Consider the following 16,201-nt stretch of genomic DNA (forward strand, 5'->3'; position numbering starts at 1 on the left):
AGAGACAAAAGAAAGAGGGGAGGGGGGGAAAAACAGGTAGTGACTTTCCCCTTGTTGCTCTTAATCCCCGCAACCCCCTCTGCACGCTTCCCATGAACACCCACTGCCTAGGGGTTGCTTTAGGCCAAATTACACAATTACGAGGTACCGAATCTGCTGAATATAAGGAAAGGGCCCTGAGATTTATCATTCCTGTGGCATTCAGATGACTAAGAAAATCAACAGGATTAAGGCAACAATATAGATCCTACCTTGCAGGGGTGATGTGGGGATTAACATCAGGACAAAGGGCTGTGTAATTATTCTCATGATTACCGTACAGGTTTGCTACCCTCACCGTGTCAGGCTATGCTTTCTCCTAAAATAGCCAGATTACCCGATATTTCAGCAATTTATCATAGGCTGTCACAGACTTCCAATTATTTTTATGAAGTTTACAAAGATTTCTAATTGTTTGTGTAAACAACTCTGCAGGACATTTCTTAGCAAGCTGGTAAAAATGAACTACCATTTCCCAGTCAAACATAAAAATTCAATCTGCAAAACGTCCTCTTTATTTATTGCACTTACTTTCGGTAAAATTAATTTTGTGTGCAAGACGTTACCAGGAACAGTGTACAATTTCTAAATGTACCCAGCCGTGGGACTTGCACAACGCTGTTGAAAAACACCCATGTACTTCAATGAGATCAGACTTGGGATAAGTATAGACTTTTGGAAAATCCCACCCTCTGCTTTTTATTTAAAGGTAAGCATGATGCATGCCCCACGTTCTGTGTCATATCTGTCAGAGGACAAGATTAATACAGCATATCTGGATTTTGCGCTTTCATGAAGCAAACTGTTATAAAACCCCATTTTTGCCATGTTTGTAGGCTATACTTATTTGTGATTTCTATCACCGCCCTCAATGTCTACATGTTAAATGCTCTTGGCAGTTACCTTGATCCCCCAGTCGAGCACGCACCAAAACTGAAGAACTGTGTGAGGTCCGTATGTATCTTCCTTTGGTGCGTCAGAAATTATTTTTTACCTCCCCTTCTAAAACCAGCTAATCACAACCAGGGCAACAAAAGAGCATCTCTGCAACAACTGTTCCCTTCGTCAGGCACAATCATCCCTCAGTTATTTGTTATCTTTTATGAATCAAAACCAGCTTGCAAGAAACTATTTCAACTACATGAACCAGTGACACAACACTTGCTTTGTCGTAGGCAGCACGTTCCTCCATGCGTCTATTCAGAAGTCAATAAATACTTTGCTGAGAGCCCTTGGTTTCAAAAGAAAATTCCTGAGTATGAATATCATCACAAAGTTCAAATAGCCCTGAAAAGTCCAGCTGAAATTGCCATGGGTGCCTCTGTACGGAAATCAGATGCTGTACAGGCATGTCAACAGGGTTGTCAGCAACATTTGAGCTCCTTGCGTTGGTACCTTCTGTGCACCATCTGGGCTGTGCTGCAGTTTTGATGTCAGACGGGGGTGGGAAACAGTTGCTGCGAGAAGAACCCAGCAATCCAGGCTCTGAGGTGACCACAGCCCATAGCTGCACCGGCAGCAACTTAGTCTAGATAATTTTACAGTCCTCAGCCAAGCACAAAGCACCAAACAGTGTTCATTGCCCCTGAGCAGCCGCAGCGTTGGGTGCCTGGAATCCGGCAGCTGCCATGAGCTGGATGGGCATGAGCTGCATGGCAGATGGTGGGTTGCACACTCTTGCCAAGGGCAAAGCGCTACAAAACGTGTTCAGATTCACCACCGAACTGTCTTACATACATGCCCTTGCCACAAACAGTTGGTGCAGAGCACCAGACAAATATAGCAATCTCCCCATTTGACTTGGCAGGTCTATCCCAACAGTCTCGTCACACCGCATCAACAGTTTCCAAGTAGAGTGCTTGCCCTGCCCATCCTCAATGCACTTTAAAACTCTTTTTGTTTAGACTCTGGATACTGCCCCAGCTGGTTTGTTTGACCACAGAGACTTCCACGGCAAAATGAGGAGGTATTTCCTAAGCTTTGGATCGTTATTTAAGAGCATCTGAAATTCTAAGTCTCTCCCTGCCCCGAGATCCTTCCCTTGCAATGGCATCTCTGGTTACGCAAATCCCAGCTCTTCTTTCCCTTGGCAGAAGACAAATGGAGAACCCGATGCAGGGAGGTATGGTTGGTGAAAGAGAAGTACCAGAAATTGTTTGTTCGTCCATTAAAACAGTATCACTTTAGGTAAGAAACAAAAGTCAGCTGATGGAAGGACATGAGCGCGGGCCACGCGGCTGGAGTTCCCAGGTGTTGTTTCCAGCCTCCCTCCTCAATGAATCCTGCTTCCCCAGCGCCTATTGAGCTATGTGAAAGAGGCAGGACTAACCACATTCCTCTCAAGCTATTTACACTGCTGAAGGAAAATCGCTTCTACAAGCTCAACCTAAAAAGACCTTTCATTATTTTCAATTAAATATATGCATATAACATAAGAAGGAACAAACCAGGCAAAGTAGCATTACTCTGAAGACTTTCACTCACGTGCACCTTAAAAAAAGCCACTGTAAAGAAACCGTGCAAGATACACAACATTTTACGCAAACCTAATTTTTAGGGGAAGAATATATTTTTTTTGTTAAACACCCACATTACCTGTGGATGGACAGGTGCTAGAAAAAACCATGTTATTCCTAGGCAATGCTATACTGTTAGCCTTTTGTCTGGTAACATCCCAGACATGAAAAGTGACCACTGAGTCTGTAAGAACTACAGTAAAAACAAGAAGATCCAGGAGTTCAAAGGATGGAGAAGGGACCAGGAGGAGCAGAACTGCTAGAGGACAGGAAGCTGCTGTCAGATACCACACACCAGCTTTGGCTGATGAGCCTGGGCACTCGTAGCTGAAAATCTCAGTAGAATCAACAGAGGGAAGCAGGATCTCAGCAGGGCAACCCAGAAAGTGGTGAGTGAGGAGGTGGACAAAACTAGCTCGTTAATTAGAAGAAACTGATATATATATTGCCATTTCAAGACTGAATCGCAGTGGAGTTGAAGCCAAATACTCAACCATTTTGACTCAGACACTTCTGCCTCTCTGCAAGCACTTGAGCTTAAGTGTCTAAGAAACTCTTGGGTTCAAAGTGTGGGCATGTTTCGGCTCCTTCAGTGGCTCAGCAGCAGCAAGAGCATGGGTCGCACAGTTACTGTCATGCACCACACACTCAAATTCTCATTCAGCTCTGAGGAGTAAAAGCAGGTGGCCTGAGTCTTGCTCAGGGTAGTGGAAACACGGGAATAAAGGAGAAGACAAAACAGTGGACAGTTTTTGGGAACGGTAGTAAAGAGAGCTGCAGAAAAAGACCGAGAACCTGTGGCAATTAACACAAGGAGAAAAAGAAAACTGGAGGAAGATAAAACCTTGTCAGTTAGTTCAGTCTGCTGAATCTGGAAGGGTTTAGACTTGTAGAAGCTACCCATTTAAAAATAAATGCCCCAAGCTGTGAACATTTTCATGGGAGCTGACCCTCTGCTTTTGCATCCATCTTTGACAGCTCTATTGTTTTGTCCCAAAACCTGACAAAAAGATCCCAGAACACAGAGAAATCGTATTCTGATGCTATTCCACAGCTGTGTCTTGCCATGCATGGACAGTGAACAGTATGCCATGACAGGCATTCACATGGATCAGAGGGACCCTGGAGCATGAAAAAGTTATTCTAGACAGTTCCCTGTAGAAAATGAGTGTTTTCTATTATTTGGGGAAGTTAATTATGCAGTTTTAAAGGTATGACTCAATGCCCCAAATGGAACTTTTTAAATCTTCTATTAACAAAACATCTATTTCTCAGAGCCCTCTAAAACCTTGCCTATTGTAGTCCAGATGCCACAATCCAGATTAGTTTAATTACTTTTCCCATATTATTTTTCCTACCCTACCATGACTCCTCTCACTTAAGCACTTAAGAACATAGTTACAACAGTTACTCACTAAATCTCCCTAAACTCAAGCAAATAATGAATTAATAACACAAAATAATGACCGCTGTTCAGCCAATCCTTCCAAAATTTTCCACTCTCTCCACGGCCCAACATCTGTCTTCCCATATCCTTATTCATGTTCTAACATCCAGAACATCATTCACCCACGGAAATAAATCCCTCTCAAACTTTTACTTTGCAACACGATGACATTCATGTATTCCTTAAAAAAAAAACCAAACCCTATGAGGGTTCCAGCAGGAGACCATGCCGTGTAACAGATGAAGGGACCAGGGTCTGTTCTACCCCAGGCAGAATTTCCCATGCGGTATGTTCCTCAGCAGTTATCCTCTGCCCATCAACTAGCTGGTATCATGGTATTTGATGCCAGATGTTTCAAAAGACAGGCACCGCAAAAACACCATGTAAACAGTTATGGGTTATTCTGCCAGCGGGGGAACTGCTCTGCAGCTCCAGGAAATGGAGCCAGGCTTACGCTCCCTAGGCGAGGAACTTTATTTACTACATTTGCAAATGCCCTATGTACTCTGTGCACGCTTGCAGTTCCTTTCATTTGTGTATTATTTAAGATTCATTTATTCGTCAGTGTAGCAGGCTCTTGGCAACCATGTCATTAAGTAACAACGAGGTAACACCGCCTATTACCAGGACAGAACACATCCCAGTGACCAAATTCTAAACCAACTTCTTTCTCTGGCATAAACTCACCTCTCTCCCTGGAACTACAGGTGAGTGCCATGTCGCTTCTTATTTGTGTCCTCTTCAGACATTCCCATCTATCCAATTTTTCTGCACGTGTAATTCTCACCATGACTCTAAGATATTACAACGCTTCTCTGTAGCCCCTTCCTGCAAAGGTACTCAGCATTTTGAAATACTGGTAACATTTTTATTCCAAGTAAGTGTCAACTAGAAAATACGCATAAGGGGCTGTTGAAGGGTACAGGCGTATCCACCTAATCGGATGTTTCTGTATTTAAAGAAAGACTCACAAGCTGAAATTCCACTTTTGAGAAGGACAAAGTTAAAAAAGCACCATGGAAACCAAACTTGGTTTATAGTTTCCACACTGTGAAGGTGGGAGCATAGGGGAGATGCCATCCCTCACTCCATTCATGAAATACAATGATTTTGAGTCAAACTTGCATGGTTGAGTAGGTGGCACCTGCCCAGCCGTGCTATCTATAGCCACATCTTTATACACTCAGTTTCTACTGCCATTACTCTGGGAGGAGTATTCCCCACATAAAACCAGATTTAGCCCATAACAAGTTGAAGGAAAACCAGTGTGCATGCCTCTGCCTATGTTTGATGACGTTGAATTTTTGAGTCCAAGTCAACAGATCTGCAGCTTTGCAGGATTGAGGACATCTCCTGGTGATTCCTTGTTTGGTTTCTGCTACAGAATATTATGCAATATATCTAAGGTGTAGTATTTATGTCAGCCGGTTTCAGCTCCCACGTAAACACCAGAATCGTTCTGATACATATGGGACAGCCACACTGCACCCATGCTGACAGGACTCAGGAAGGGGAAATCATTGAATCGAAAACCACAGATGATGGCTAATCAGATTTTGCATTTCTACTAAAAATAAGCAATTTCAGGCAGAAAAGAATCTTTTTACAGCAGAAGCACTATCTGATAATGAGCAGCCTCAGGCACTCCCAGGGTAAGAGGGCAGCTTAGTTTTTATACACAGGGGAAAGGGAAAAATGACAACTCTTACGTTTTGTGTGATATTTTTATTAGTATAATTTTAAATGAAAAAACATCAGAGCACTTATAAAGCACTTTCCAACTTCAAGTGCCTTATAAAGCTTTTTTTTTTAAAAATGTAATCCTTCATAAAAGTCTGTCTTCTTAATAGCACTGTGTAACAAATATTGTGTGGATTTTGAAGGTAGGAAAACCAACACAGCGAGCATCAGCAACCTTCCCAAAACTGCAGAGAAAGTGAACAGCAATGCTAGGACTCACATATTAGGAACACCTTACTTTCTGTAATGAAACTTCTAGATCTTAGTTTTGTCCCTTTAAAAGTTTGAAATATTTTCAATCATTTTTATGCAAAAATCCAATTAAATTATTTAGATGTCTTTCCAAAGCTCATTTGCAATCTCTGCTTCCAAGCTACTGATTCACTATATCTTTTTGGTGAACATAGTGAATTTGACTTTTGTGTTTCAGTATTTTCAAAATATGCAAATAAAATATCTTTCTGGGAAGAGATTAAAGTCTCGTATCAGTTGAGCAAGTCTGGGAAAACAATTTCTATGAGCAGAACAAGAACATACTGTGCTGCCTGTGACATGTCTTGAAATTCAGGTTTTTTTATTCCTTGTTCTCAGTCTGACTTAGGCAAAACACAGGGACATGGTTTCTTCATGTGAAAACTGGGAACAAAATGATTTCTTCAAATCAAAAATACAGTGACAACCTCCACTCTAAAACAAGAGCCAGAACTTCATCACACATCTGGCAGCTCTTGAACCGATTATTTACAAGCGCCACTTCTGATAATTCAGGCGTGAGCCCTTTCCCCACATCACAACACAGAACCATCTTTCCATTTCACTGCACTGCTGAGCTTGGGTCCTGTTTGCCATCCCTGCCCTTCTTCTCACTTCCTCTGCGAGACCAGTACTAGTTCAGCAACCTTATCTCTTTCCTTCTCCTGCTATTGTCCCACATACCCCTCTAGGTATATATATGTATAGGTATATACAGCTGCCTCAGTTTATTGCTATTTTAACACAAATCCCAGCAAAAATGTCTCTGTGACCAGACTCACAAAATTCAATTCCGTGTAATTTAAAGTGGCAAATCAATTACATCGGTCTCAGCCCTGTTCTGTCACTGCACGCACAGGAGAGCTTGGGCTTCTGCACAGGGACTTTGCCCCACGACATATCTACTACTATGTGAGATACAAATGAATTAATGCCCTGGGACAGGGATCAGTTATGTACATTGCCAAAGGCATTGCTGATATAAAATGATAAATTTTAATTCCTGTAAAAACAGAAAAAATAAATATTTTGGAAATGTAGAAGGCCTCTTCCTGTGCACCTGAATCCAGAAGCCAGAGCAAATCCCAACAGTAGATGACAAATAGCATTTTATTACCCTTCCTGATAACTTTTTCCTGTGTGATGTGGTACATATATAAATATTTAGGTATGTTAAGTGCGTATGTATACACTTAACATATAAACTTTATATATATACTACATATATATATATATGTATGTATTAGAACATGGCATGAAGTTTCTCCTTCCCACAGCCACAGCAAATACACGGGACTATTTCCAGTGCCGACAGAAAAGCTGAGAATTTTCCTTTTATGGCAGCCTTCGGTCACAAAGGTACTTGGGAAAGGTGATGCAGCAGATCCGTACTTTCATCAGCAGCCAACTGCACGGAGGGTGCCAGCAGATCTGCAATCTAGCCCTCTTTTACTGGGGTGCTACAGGCCTGGGTTTTAGTCTGGCCTCCCCAGATAAAACACCTTTCCTTCATTGTGGTCCATAACTGCAAGGGAGATGCCAAACAAGTGACATTTCCCTTTCCATCTGCTTCCGCTTCTGCTACTGTCACTCCTCCTGGATGCTCCAGGGATGGCTCCACCACATTCATCAAAAGCAGTACTGATGTTTCTCAGTATAAAAGTTAAATCTTCCACTACCTGTAAAAAACAAAACAACAAACGAACCCCTAAAGAAATAACCAAATAAAAAAACAACAAAAAGGCTCCAAGGGACGAGCTTTGTCTCACTCAGTTTTGCACAACCGATTCTTTACTGTTTGCACTGCGCTACAAGTCAGGCTCAAGCAGAGGCTGGGACCCTGGTGTGCTGGGCTGTCTGCGAAAACAGAGCATTAAAACACCCACCTCCCATTCAAGTAAATGAGTTGTGAATGGAATTAAACTTCCCAAATGAAGAGATACCAATTTTTACCACCACAAGAAAGCAGAATAAATATATATGATACTAAACAAAAATATTAACTCACAAAAATACACATGACAAGGGGAAAGATCATTCAAGTTAATGTGACCAAAATACCACTACATTTCATATCCTATGTGGAAAAAACACTGAAGTGCAGAAAATAACCCCTTGTTCTACACAGGTGTCATCTCATCTTTTTCCTTTCCTATGAAACAAGAAGTTTTTGTAAATTTTCCCCGGTTTTCTACCTACTTATTTGCAAAAAGTGAAGATTGAAACACTAGCTTTCAGGCTCTACTTCTTGTTTGCTTCTAGCCATGGAACAAAGAAAGCAGAAAAAAAGAAAACCTGAATAAAACATTAAAACAAAGGCTTTGTGAAGCTTACTTGCAGTTTTGAGCATGCTCCGACCAAAGGCTGCCCTGAAAAGGACAGGGCGGCCACAAGCAATTCCAGACGCTCTTCCCGAAAGACACGGAGTATCACCAGTGACGGGCATTTCAGTACCAAGCTGCTACCCTCTTCCCTCTGTTGGGGACTGAGTGGGCTGCAGGAGTCAACGTCCTTGGAAAGGCTGTACTGTGTATTTACTCCTCCAGGTCTGGGTGTAACATCTGGGAAAGCATTTTGGAGGGAATGGGAGTAGAGAGGTCTTTCTCGCCTTCATGCCACTGCAGGGCTACACATGGTAGACCACAATCATGCCTGAGACCTTAGCTGAACTGCAGTTCTTTGGAGGTATAATATTAAGTACTAAATGGTTTACTTAGAGAAAATTTTATTCTGCATAATGAAATAATCATTATTCCCTCGTGCCACACACAGACAAAACACATATGCACCCCATATTTACGAAGTCAAGGGGCACTGTTGCAAATATTTTTCATAACCTAGAGACTGAAAGCAATCACAGACGCAATTAGACTTGCTTTCCCATCAAAGTGCCTTGGAATAACCACGTGGGCACCCTTCCATATCGGCACAGCATCAGACCTACAATGCAGAGGAATGATTCCCCGTGTGCAAGGTGAATTCAGAGCTCGCAAAATGTGCCAGAAATGAAATCATTTAACTTTCCACAGAGAAGCTATTGGAAGAGAACTGGATGTACAAGCTCCTTGTGGTATGGACACCTGCCCGTAAGTAGCTGGACTCAGACAACTATGTCACTGCATCCAGAGGTTCCCATTTCTGAACATCACCTTATGAGGCTGTGGTGGCACTGGTGAGTCTGCCTTTACACCCTGGTACATATCGCACCAGCAGACATCTGCTTTTAAATATATTTCTGTCCTGAAATCTGAACCCAGTCACATCAATGAGAACAGACTGAGGCTTCAGCAGCCCCATTTATTGAATAATCTGTTTATCTTCTAAATAGAAACTGCATGAAGAAAGAGCAGAAAAGCTACAAGTGAAGAATTCCATGAAATATACTGGTTTCCACATTGGAAAGCTCTACTGTTTATTGAAACTGGCAGTAAATTTTAAACACTAAAAGAAATCATTTCTTAAAAAATAAAAGCATCACCCAATACAAATAGAACCTCCTATTTTACTTAAAGCAAATTAATTTTTAAATTGGCTTTGTTTATTTAAATTCCCAGTTTCTGGAACAGCATGTGAACCTGCTGTTGCAGTTCTTTTCACCTGACAGATTTACGTGGAAGAGGGAGAGCTCTGGGATAAGGGCCTAGGGAGAACGTAGGGCATGAGAAAGAAAAGCTGGGCTTTTGAAGAGCAAGTCTGCAGGGTAGGTGACAAAGAGGTGTTAATTTTAAAGTAGGCCAAAAATCTACACAGTTCAAGTCAAATCTAGAAGGATTATTTTTAAAATGTTGTTTCCTCCCAATATTTGCCTAAAGAAGGGATTACAAACCTGTAAATATCTCTCTGGAACTTATAGCTAGCAAAAGGCACTAAACAGACCTTATGAAAACAACAGGTAATGAATGGAGTTTTAAAACCTACTGAGCAAAAATAACTTTTTTGGTGCCTCCGACTTCTTAAGTCTGCCCTGAAATTGCTCAAAGGAAAATGTGAACAAAGACTAATGACAGGGGCCCTTTCATATTAAAATAATATATGGAGCAACAGTGAGTGAGAGGAATGCAGTGTTTGAAAAAGCACAGACTAAATAAAACACCCATGTACTCACTAGCCCTCTCTCTTCTAGGGCAGTGTCTCAACCCAGCTATAAAGGGAGGAAATGCTGTCATTTTCTCAGGTACAAAACCACATTTCTGAGATGTTTACTGACTCCATGTAACGCTGCTGAAGACCCCCTGACACTGACAAATAGGCTTCATTACGTCTGTGGCAAAGGTATTTGCTCCCATCTCTCAGGAATGATATAGGCGTTGATCAAGGACAAAGCACCAAACACTAAAAAATTCATTTGGCCTGGGGGCTATATTCAGCCTGCCTCTGTAAGTGCCTAACGAAGCGGCCGCATCTTCTGCAGCAGCGGCACTGAGGAAGAGTGATTCAGAGCCCCACAGAAGGTGTTCTTGTTACAGCCCTTGCCCTCCTCCACACCTCAGAGGCAGGAGAAAAGCCATGGCTGTGGCTACACGGTGCCCTACACTCACCAACTAAATCCGCTGCCACTTCGCGCCCACTGGGGAAGTCCCAGGCTTTGGCTGCCATTGACCCCAGAAAGCCATTCTGCCCTGTTCCTCCAGAGATTAGGAACTAATGACTGAAACAAGGTTGCACAGGATGCTGATTACTCTCACAATAAAAGAAAATCCTACAGAGGTGAAAGACAGGGAGCAATCTCTTCTGTATCAGATGTTGTAAAATTACATCTTAGGTAACCCCGAAGCAGGCATCTTCCTTCTTTACTGAAAGAATACCTTCAAAGGGAAGATTACGCTTACCACCCGTATGGTAAAGGGTAGCCACAATGAGCTACAACTGGATTTAGCTGTACGCAACTTTAGATGTGAAATCCAAGACAAATCTAATTTCCCTTTAAATGACTATGCAGTTGGTTAGATTTCTCAGGTTGCAGTCCCTATGCTAGGCACCGCTTTGGGATGCATTCACACCTCCCAGTGTTCTCTGAATACTTCAAATTCAGAGAATTGAAAGAAGAGCTTTAAATCTCTCCCACATGTACCATCCATTATATGTGTTTCAAGACTCTGCCTTCCTTAGCAGGCCCCCTAACAGACAGCATAATTTGCCTCTTCAATTTACATAATATGCCTCAAATTTACATGCTCTCCCTATTTACGAGGAGACAGATGATGTCTATGAAAAGCGGATCATGATATGCAAAGGTTAGCTTTGGTACCAACAGACCTACGATTCAGGTTAAAAGAGAATATTGCACGCTAGGATTTGCAGACTAAGGAGCCTGTAGATGAAAAGTGAAAGTAGCTTTTAGGCATGTGGTCGGCCAGTGGGACAGTCTGCCCATGACCGGGTGCCCCGGGATGTTGCCCACAGCCAGCAGCTACTGCCCTGCAGTCTCTCTGCTGGCAGCCAGAACCTGCCATCTTCTGATAATCATGCTTTTCATTATCTAATGCACTAGCAAGGCAACTGAAATCACTATGAATAAAAAAGGGCTTGTGTGTTTTTCGTATGATCACTGTCATCTATCCAAAAGGTGTTTTCACTTTCTAATGTCTCCTTTGCACTATTACAGCAACTAGCCCAAAGGGTCCTGGCTGTTCTTGTTTCCCCTCTTCTCTCTCTCTAAAACAGACACTCTTGACCTCTCATCTTTCCAATCACTCCCTATATCCACAGCTAAGAAGCTGATTGAAGCTATAATAACAATATAGACATTAAATGTATTATTTCACCTGAGACTTTACTGCACTGCATTTAACACGATAAATGGCCTGACTGCATGGCTTTGCCCTGCCACCTTCACTGCGCCTAGCCCGTGAACTTAGTTTCATTATAGTTACAGATGATTGAAAAATAATGACAAGTCAAGTGAAATTTGCAGGGAAATTGCAAGCAATTTTGACTACTTTGCAGCTTTCTATTGACATTTCAGAAACATCCAGCCAACTAGAGAGGAGGTCAAGATGCGTGCCCTCAATTTTATGGCATGAAAATATCTTCCTGCTTTTTGCCAAAATAATGAAATTATTTAATGCATTTTACAGCTTTCACAGACCCATGATTTCCAGTTTCACCAACTTCACAGATCAGTTATTAAAGTCTAGTTTTTATAACCCGTATTGGCCTCTCAACAGAAGTCACGATTTGCCTCTTCGATTTACATAAAACCTATCAGATTTTAATTATCTCTCTTCAGAGGGAACAGAGTCTGTAGGTCTTTCACAAACCAGGGCTAGTTGAAAAGGAAACAACAATTCATTAAGATAAATTTAAATAATTTTAGAATGAAATTTTGATGGGGGAAAAAAACCACAGTGGAAGCAACCAGTATTACTTAGTCTGCAATGCTCAGCTGTCCTACTGGGAGTGTCAGTGGCAACTTTAGTACTGCCTAAAGGCCTGAAATAGCCATTACATACCATAAAATAACGCTACGGTTGTTTCCTTCTCCATCTTCAAACTAAAAGCAGCAAAGTGAAGAACGTCAGTCCCACCGGGGCTGCATGGCTGCAGACCTCACAGGAAACAGGAGTTACAGCTCTCCCCATTCCCGGGGCTGACACCAGCACCTACACCAAGCGCAACACAGACATAAGCAGACTGGGGATGCAACCCAGGGCTGCTGGTTTTCCCGTTTTTAAAGATTACTCATTTGCGGAGTCGCACATCAGTAATTTTCTTTAAGTTCACTGAAGCAGAAACTAACTCAACACAACTCCTGTGAGCCAACTTCTCACAGTTTCTCCTTGCGGAAAGAGTTGATAAACCTGAGCTGCGAGATTGCCTGCGAGCCCTGAAGGCTCCCCATCACACCCGATACCTCCTGATAGCTTTATTTGATGATTTGGCAAAACAACAACAAGAAGCTGATACTAGAAAGAGAAATTTAATACCAGTGCTTGTGATTTATGAAATGCTCTATTACAGGTTTCACTTGCAGTTTTTCTAGTTGGAGAGACGATGTGTAATTCAAGCTCGCCCCCCAGTGGACTCCATGCCCACACCAGTACACTAAGTTTTGAGGACAACCGTGAGAAGTACTGGGGAGCTAGACGAAGTCATACATAAAAAAATCTAGGGGTCACTCTGAGAGAATTAAATGCAACTATTACGCCTATAATATTTTGTTTCCATTTTTCATTTTAAAAAAATATACTTTCCAACAAAGAAAGTTGTTCAAAAGACTGCATTGGTTTTCCTCCTGTATCCAAATGACTGTGAATGTTTTGGTGGTTATGCATATATAGTGAATGAAAAAAAAGGTAGTTCTCAAACGCATCCTGCTTAGGTAAACAATTGTTGGCAAGATCAGCCTGCCTAAAAAAAAAGTCCAGATTATGCAACGTTGAGTTTCTGTGATCTTTTCTCAGAAAGTTTCTTACTGAAACTTGCTCACCCTTGCATGCATAGCTGTCATACTTCATTTATACTCATCCAAAACTGCACTAATTATTGTGGGTCATATGTGAATAATTAACTTCTTTTGCCCGAAGCAAAAGTAAAGGTCAAGATAAAAAACGTAAGATGAGATTAATACATAGAGTATGCTCATGGCCAATGCTACATGCAGGTCTGAATATACCAACTTCTTACCAAGACTTGAGAAGTGTTCTGTAAGACACATTTAATTTCAGCAGCACAATACATACTTTTCACTGGATCCATTAGCTAAATTCAGCGCTCACCTTCTCTCCAGACTACACTTCTTACATTGCAGCAGGCATGAAGACATGACAATATAAAGCAGTTAACAGCTGGCCATTTAACGAAGGTTTTTGGTTTGATGTTATTTTTCTTTTCTCCCTGAAGGAATAAACCAACGTCCAACATGACTGCAAAATATTTCAGATGGCTGCCTTTTGGGGTGGGGATTCATCTCAGCCAGCTAACAGGTAAGTGTCGAGGCTTCCTCTGTATTCAGCCATGAAAGAGAAGCACCTTCTCAAGCCAATCCCTAGGTCTACCTGAAGAGGGAATAACGTGCCCCAGAGGTGCCAATCCCTCTTCTCTGACTACTCAGAGATTCCAGACAGATAGCATAGCCTAGACAGCCAGCTGCCAGGGAACCAAGGCTGAGGAGATCAATCCCGTGATTACGGCAGGTACAGAAACTCCCTTCATGCTGCTGGAGAGTTATAGCTGCAAAAGCTTAATTACCAACACAATTTCAAGCCTTCAGTGCCTGGTTTTGAGCACCCTAAGTGCACAGCCCGTGATTCAGCAGTGCAGACTATCAAACACTGATTTGGGTGAGTTACCCACAAGCTCTGGTCTGCCATGCGATCACTAATGAATTACAGGCTCATGACAAACGTGGTTCTCAGTGATTTAAAACACCATGGCAGAGAAGAGCCTCCTGTATTTGTGGGCTAACTTGGGTGTGACATTTCTGAGGTTGTTCACGTCGAGTTTTGTAACTCGGCTCCTTCCACGGTGCTTGCTTATACTCCTGCACTGGTCGCCAGTCTTGCAGGCTAGAAAAGAGTGACCTCCCTGTGGTATAAGCACATAAGTGGTATTTTTGGTTCAAACTAAAAAGTCTACTGGTTTCACACCTCTGCTGGGCTCTCTGCCTTCTGATCTGCTACAGCTGTAAAATCCTCAAAGGGTGATACAGGCAAGAATAGGGAAACAAGTTAGAAATCAGGGCAGGGAGAAGGAAAGGGACAGAGTAGGGTTGGACTGGGATAAAAGTAATAAAACAAGAATGACAGAGAACAAGGTGAAAAGGTAAGGTTATATAAAATATATTGGAAGTGTAGGGACAAAAGGCCACATTGAAGATGGGAAGAAGAGGGAAGAGGAAAAAATAATTAAGATAAGATGTGGTAACTTAAGAGAGAGAAGAAGGCAAAAGCATTAATGGAAGACATGAAGAAACTAGAATAATTGGCCTAGAGGGAAAACATAATGGAATTCCCAGATCACCAGAACGTTTCTGCTGTTTAAGGAAGGGACTCTTCCCTTACAGAAATCAGTTTAGTAGGGGGTAATAGGACGGAGCCTTGTTCAGTATTCCTCTCAACAAAAGTCCTACCAACCAAAAGACATACTGGGAAGAGTGATGGAGACGTGGCCTCATTTGAAATGTAGAAGCCATCACTTCATTTTTTTAAAATAATATCTCATACTCTTTGGAGTACATCACACCACAGAAAGTGCCAGCAGATTCTCAGCAAAGAACAACATTGTGCTACATGCTGGATAAACACCATCTTTTCTCCAAGGAGTTACAAGAACACTGCATTAAGAACAGAGAGATCAATAAATTTAATTTAAGCAAATCAGCAGCAGAGTAAGGAACAGCACTGAAACTTAGGGTGTTCGGTCCACTGCCTTTCTAGCCATCCAAGCAATCTCCTTTTAAATTGTTCTTGATGATTTCAAATTGCTACTCCTGAGTTTATCCGCAATAAAATTACAATTACACATCACTGCTTCAGCTACCCTTACAGGCCTATCATGTAGACCAGTAACAGCCTATAGGGTTAATGAGGAGACCAGGTATTGATTAAGTGTTAAGCCATCACTGAATGGGACCCAGCTCATCTAGGCACCTTTCTTGCATCTCTGTTGTAGGGACCCAATGCAATGTGTTCTCATACAGTGACTGACTTCCCTCTGCAGTATGTGGCAGGTGCCTCTGAAAGCCTCCAGGGAAAAATACTGAGCTCTTGAGTTTACACTTGAAATGAACCAAAGGCATTTAGGAGCACCTATCATTCACATATCATTTACATCTATAAAACCAAGTACAAGCTCAATAGGAGCATGTCTGTAGAGTGAAAAACATGGTGCTGAAGATCGACATCCACACCATATGATTTTCTTGAGGGTTTTCTTTGGACTAGCTCTGGTTGGTCCAAAGCAATGACCACCCATTGTTCGTTGAAGCACATTAGATATGTCCCTGGAGGCCACTCTTCTGTTTAGTTTCATCTGAAAGGAGTTCAGTTTGTGCTGAGATGACTCTTGTGCTGCAAAGTGGGGACGACAGGAAAGTTCAGTTCAAAATCACACTTGATCTGCACCAGAATGCCAATGCTGATGCACCTGCAGACACCTCCATTGTCTAGGCAGAGGCCTTCAGCCCTTAGTGTAGGATGACGAGTTCAATACGTCCTAAATTAGGCAGAAAGGAACGTGCTTGTCTTAACTGGGGTACACAGTACCA

General features: G+C 42.1%; 1 protein-coding gene across 19 annotated transcripts in view; it reads right to left on the reverse strand.

Moving 5' to 3' along the window:
• The window catches only part of KLF12 (KLF transcription factor 12), a 251,879-nt gene that overhangs the window by 9,141 nt on the left and 226,537 nt on the right, over positions 1-16,201 (reverse strand). For 7 of the 19 annotated variants that reach the window (XM_075088408.1, XM_075088380.1, XM_075088415.1 and 4 more), the window contains one exon: positions 3-16,004. The exons of the other annotated variants lie outside the window; for them this stretch is intronic. In XM_075088408.1, coding sequence (XP_074944509.1) covers positions 15,751-16,004 — 254 coding nt within the window. In that variant the 3' untranslated portion in view covers positions 3-15,750. Of the gene's footprint in view, positions 1-2; positions 16,005-16,201 lie in introns of those variants that run through there. 19 annotated transcript variants of the gene reach the window in all.

Source organism: Phalacrocorax aristotelis, chromosome 1 (assembly GCF_949628215.1).
Source record: "Phalacrocorax aristotelis chromosome 1, bGulAri2.1, whole genome shotgun sequence".
NCBI lineage: Eukaryota > Metazoa > Chordata > Aves > Suliformes > Phalacrocoracidae > Phalacrocorax > Phalacrocorax aristotelis.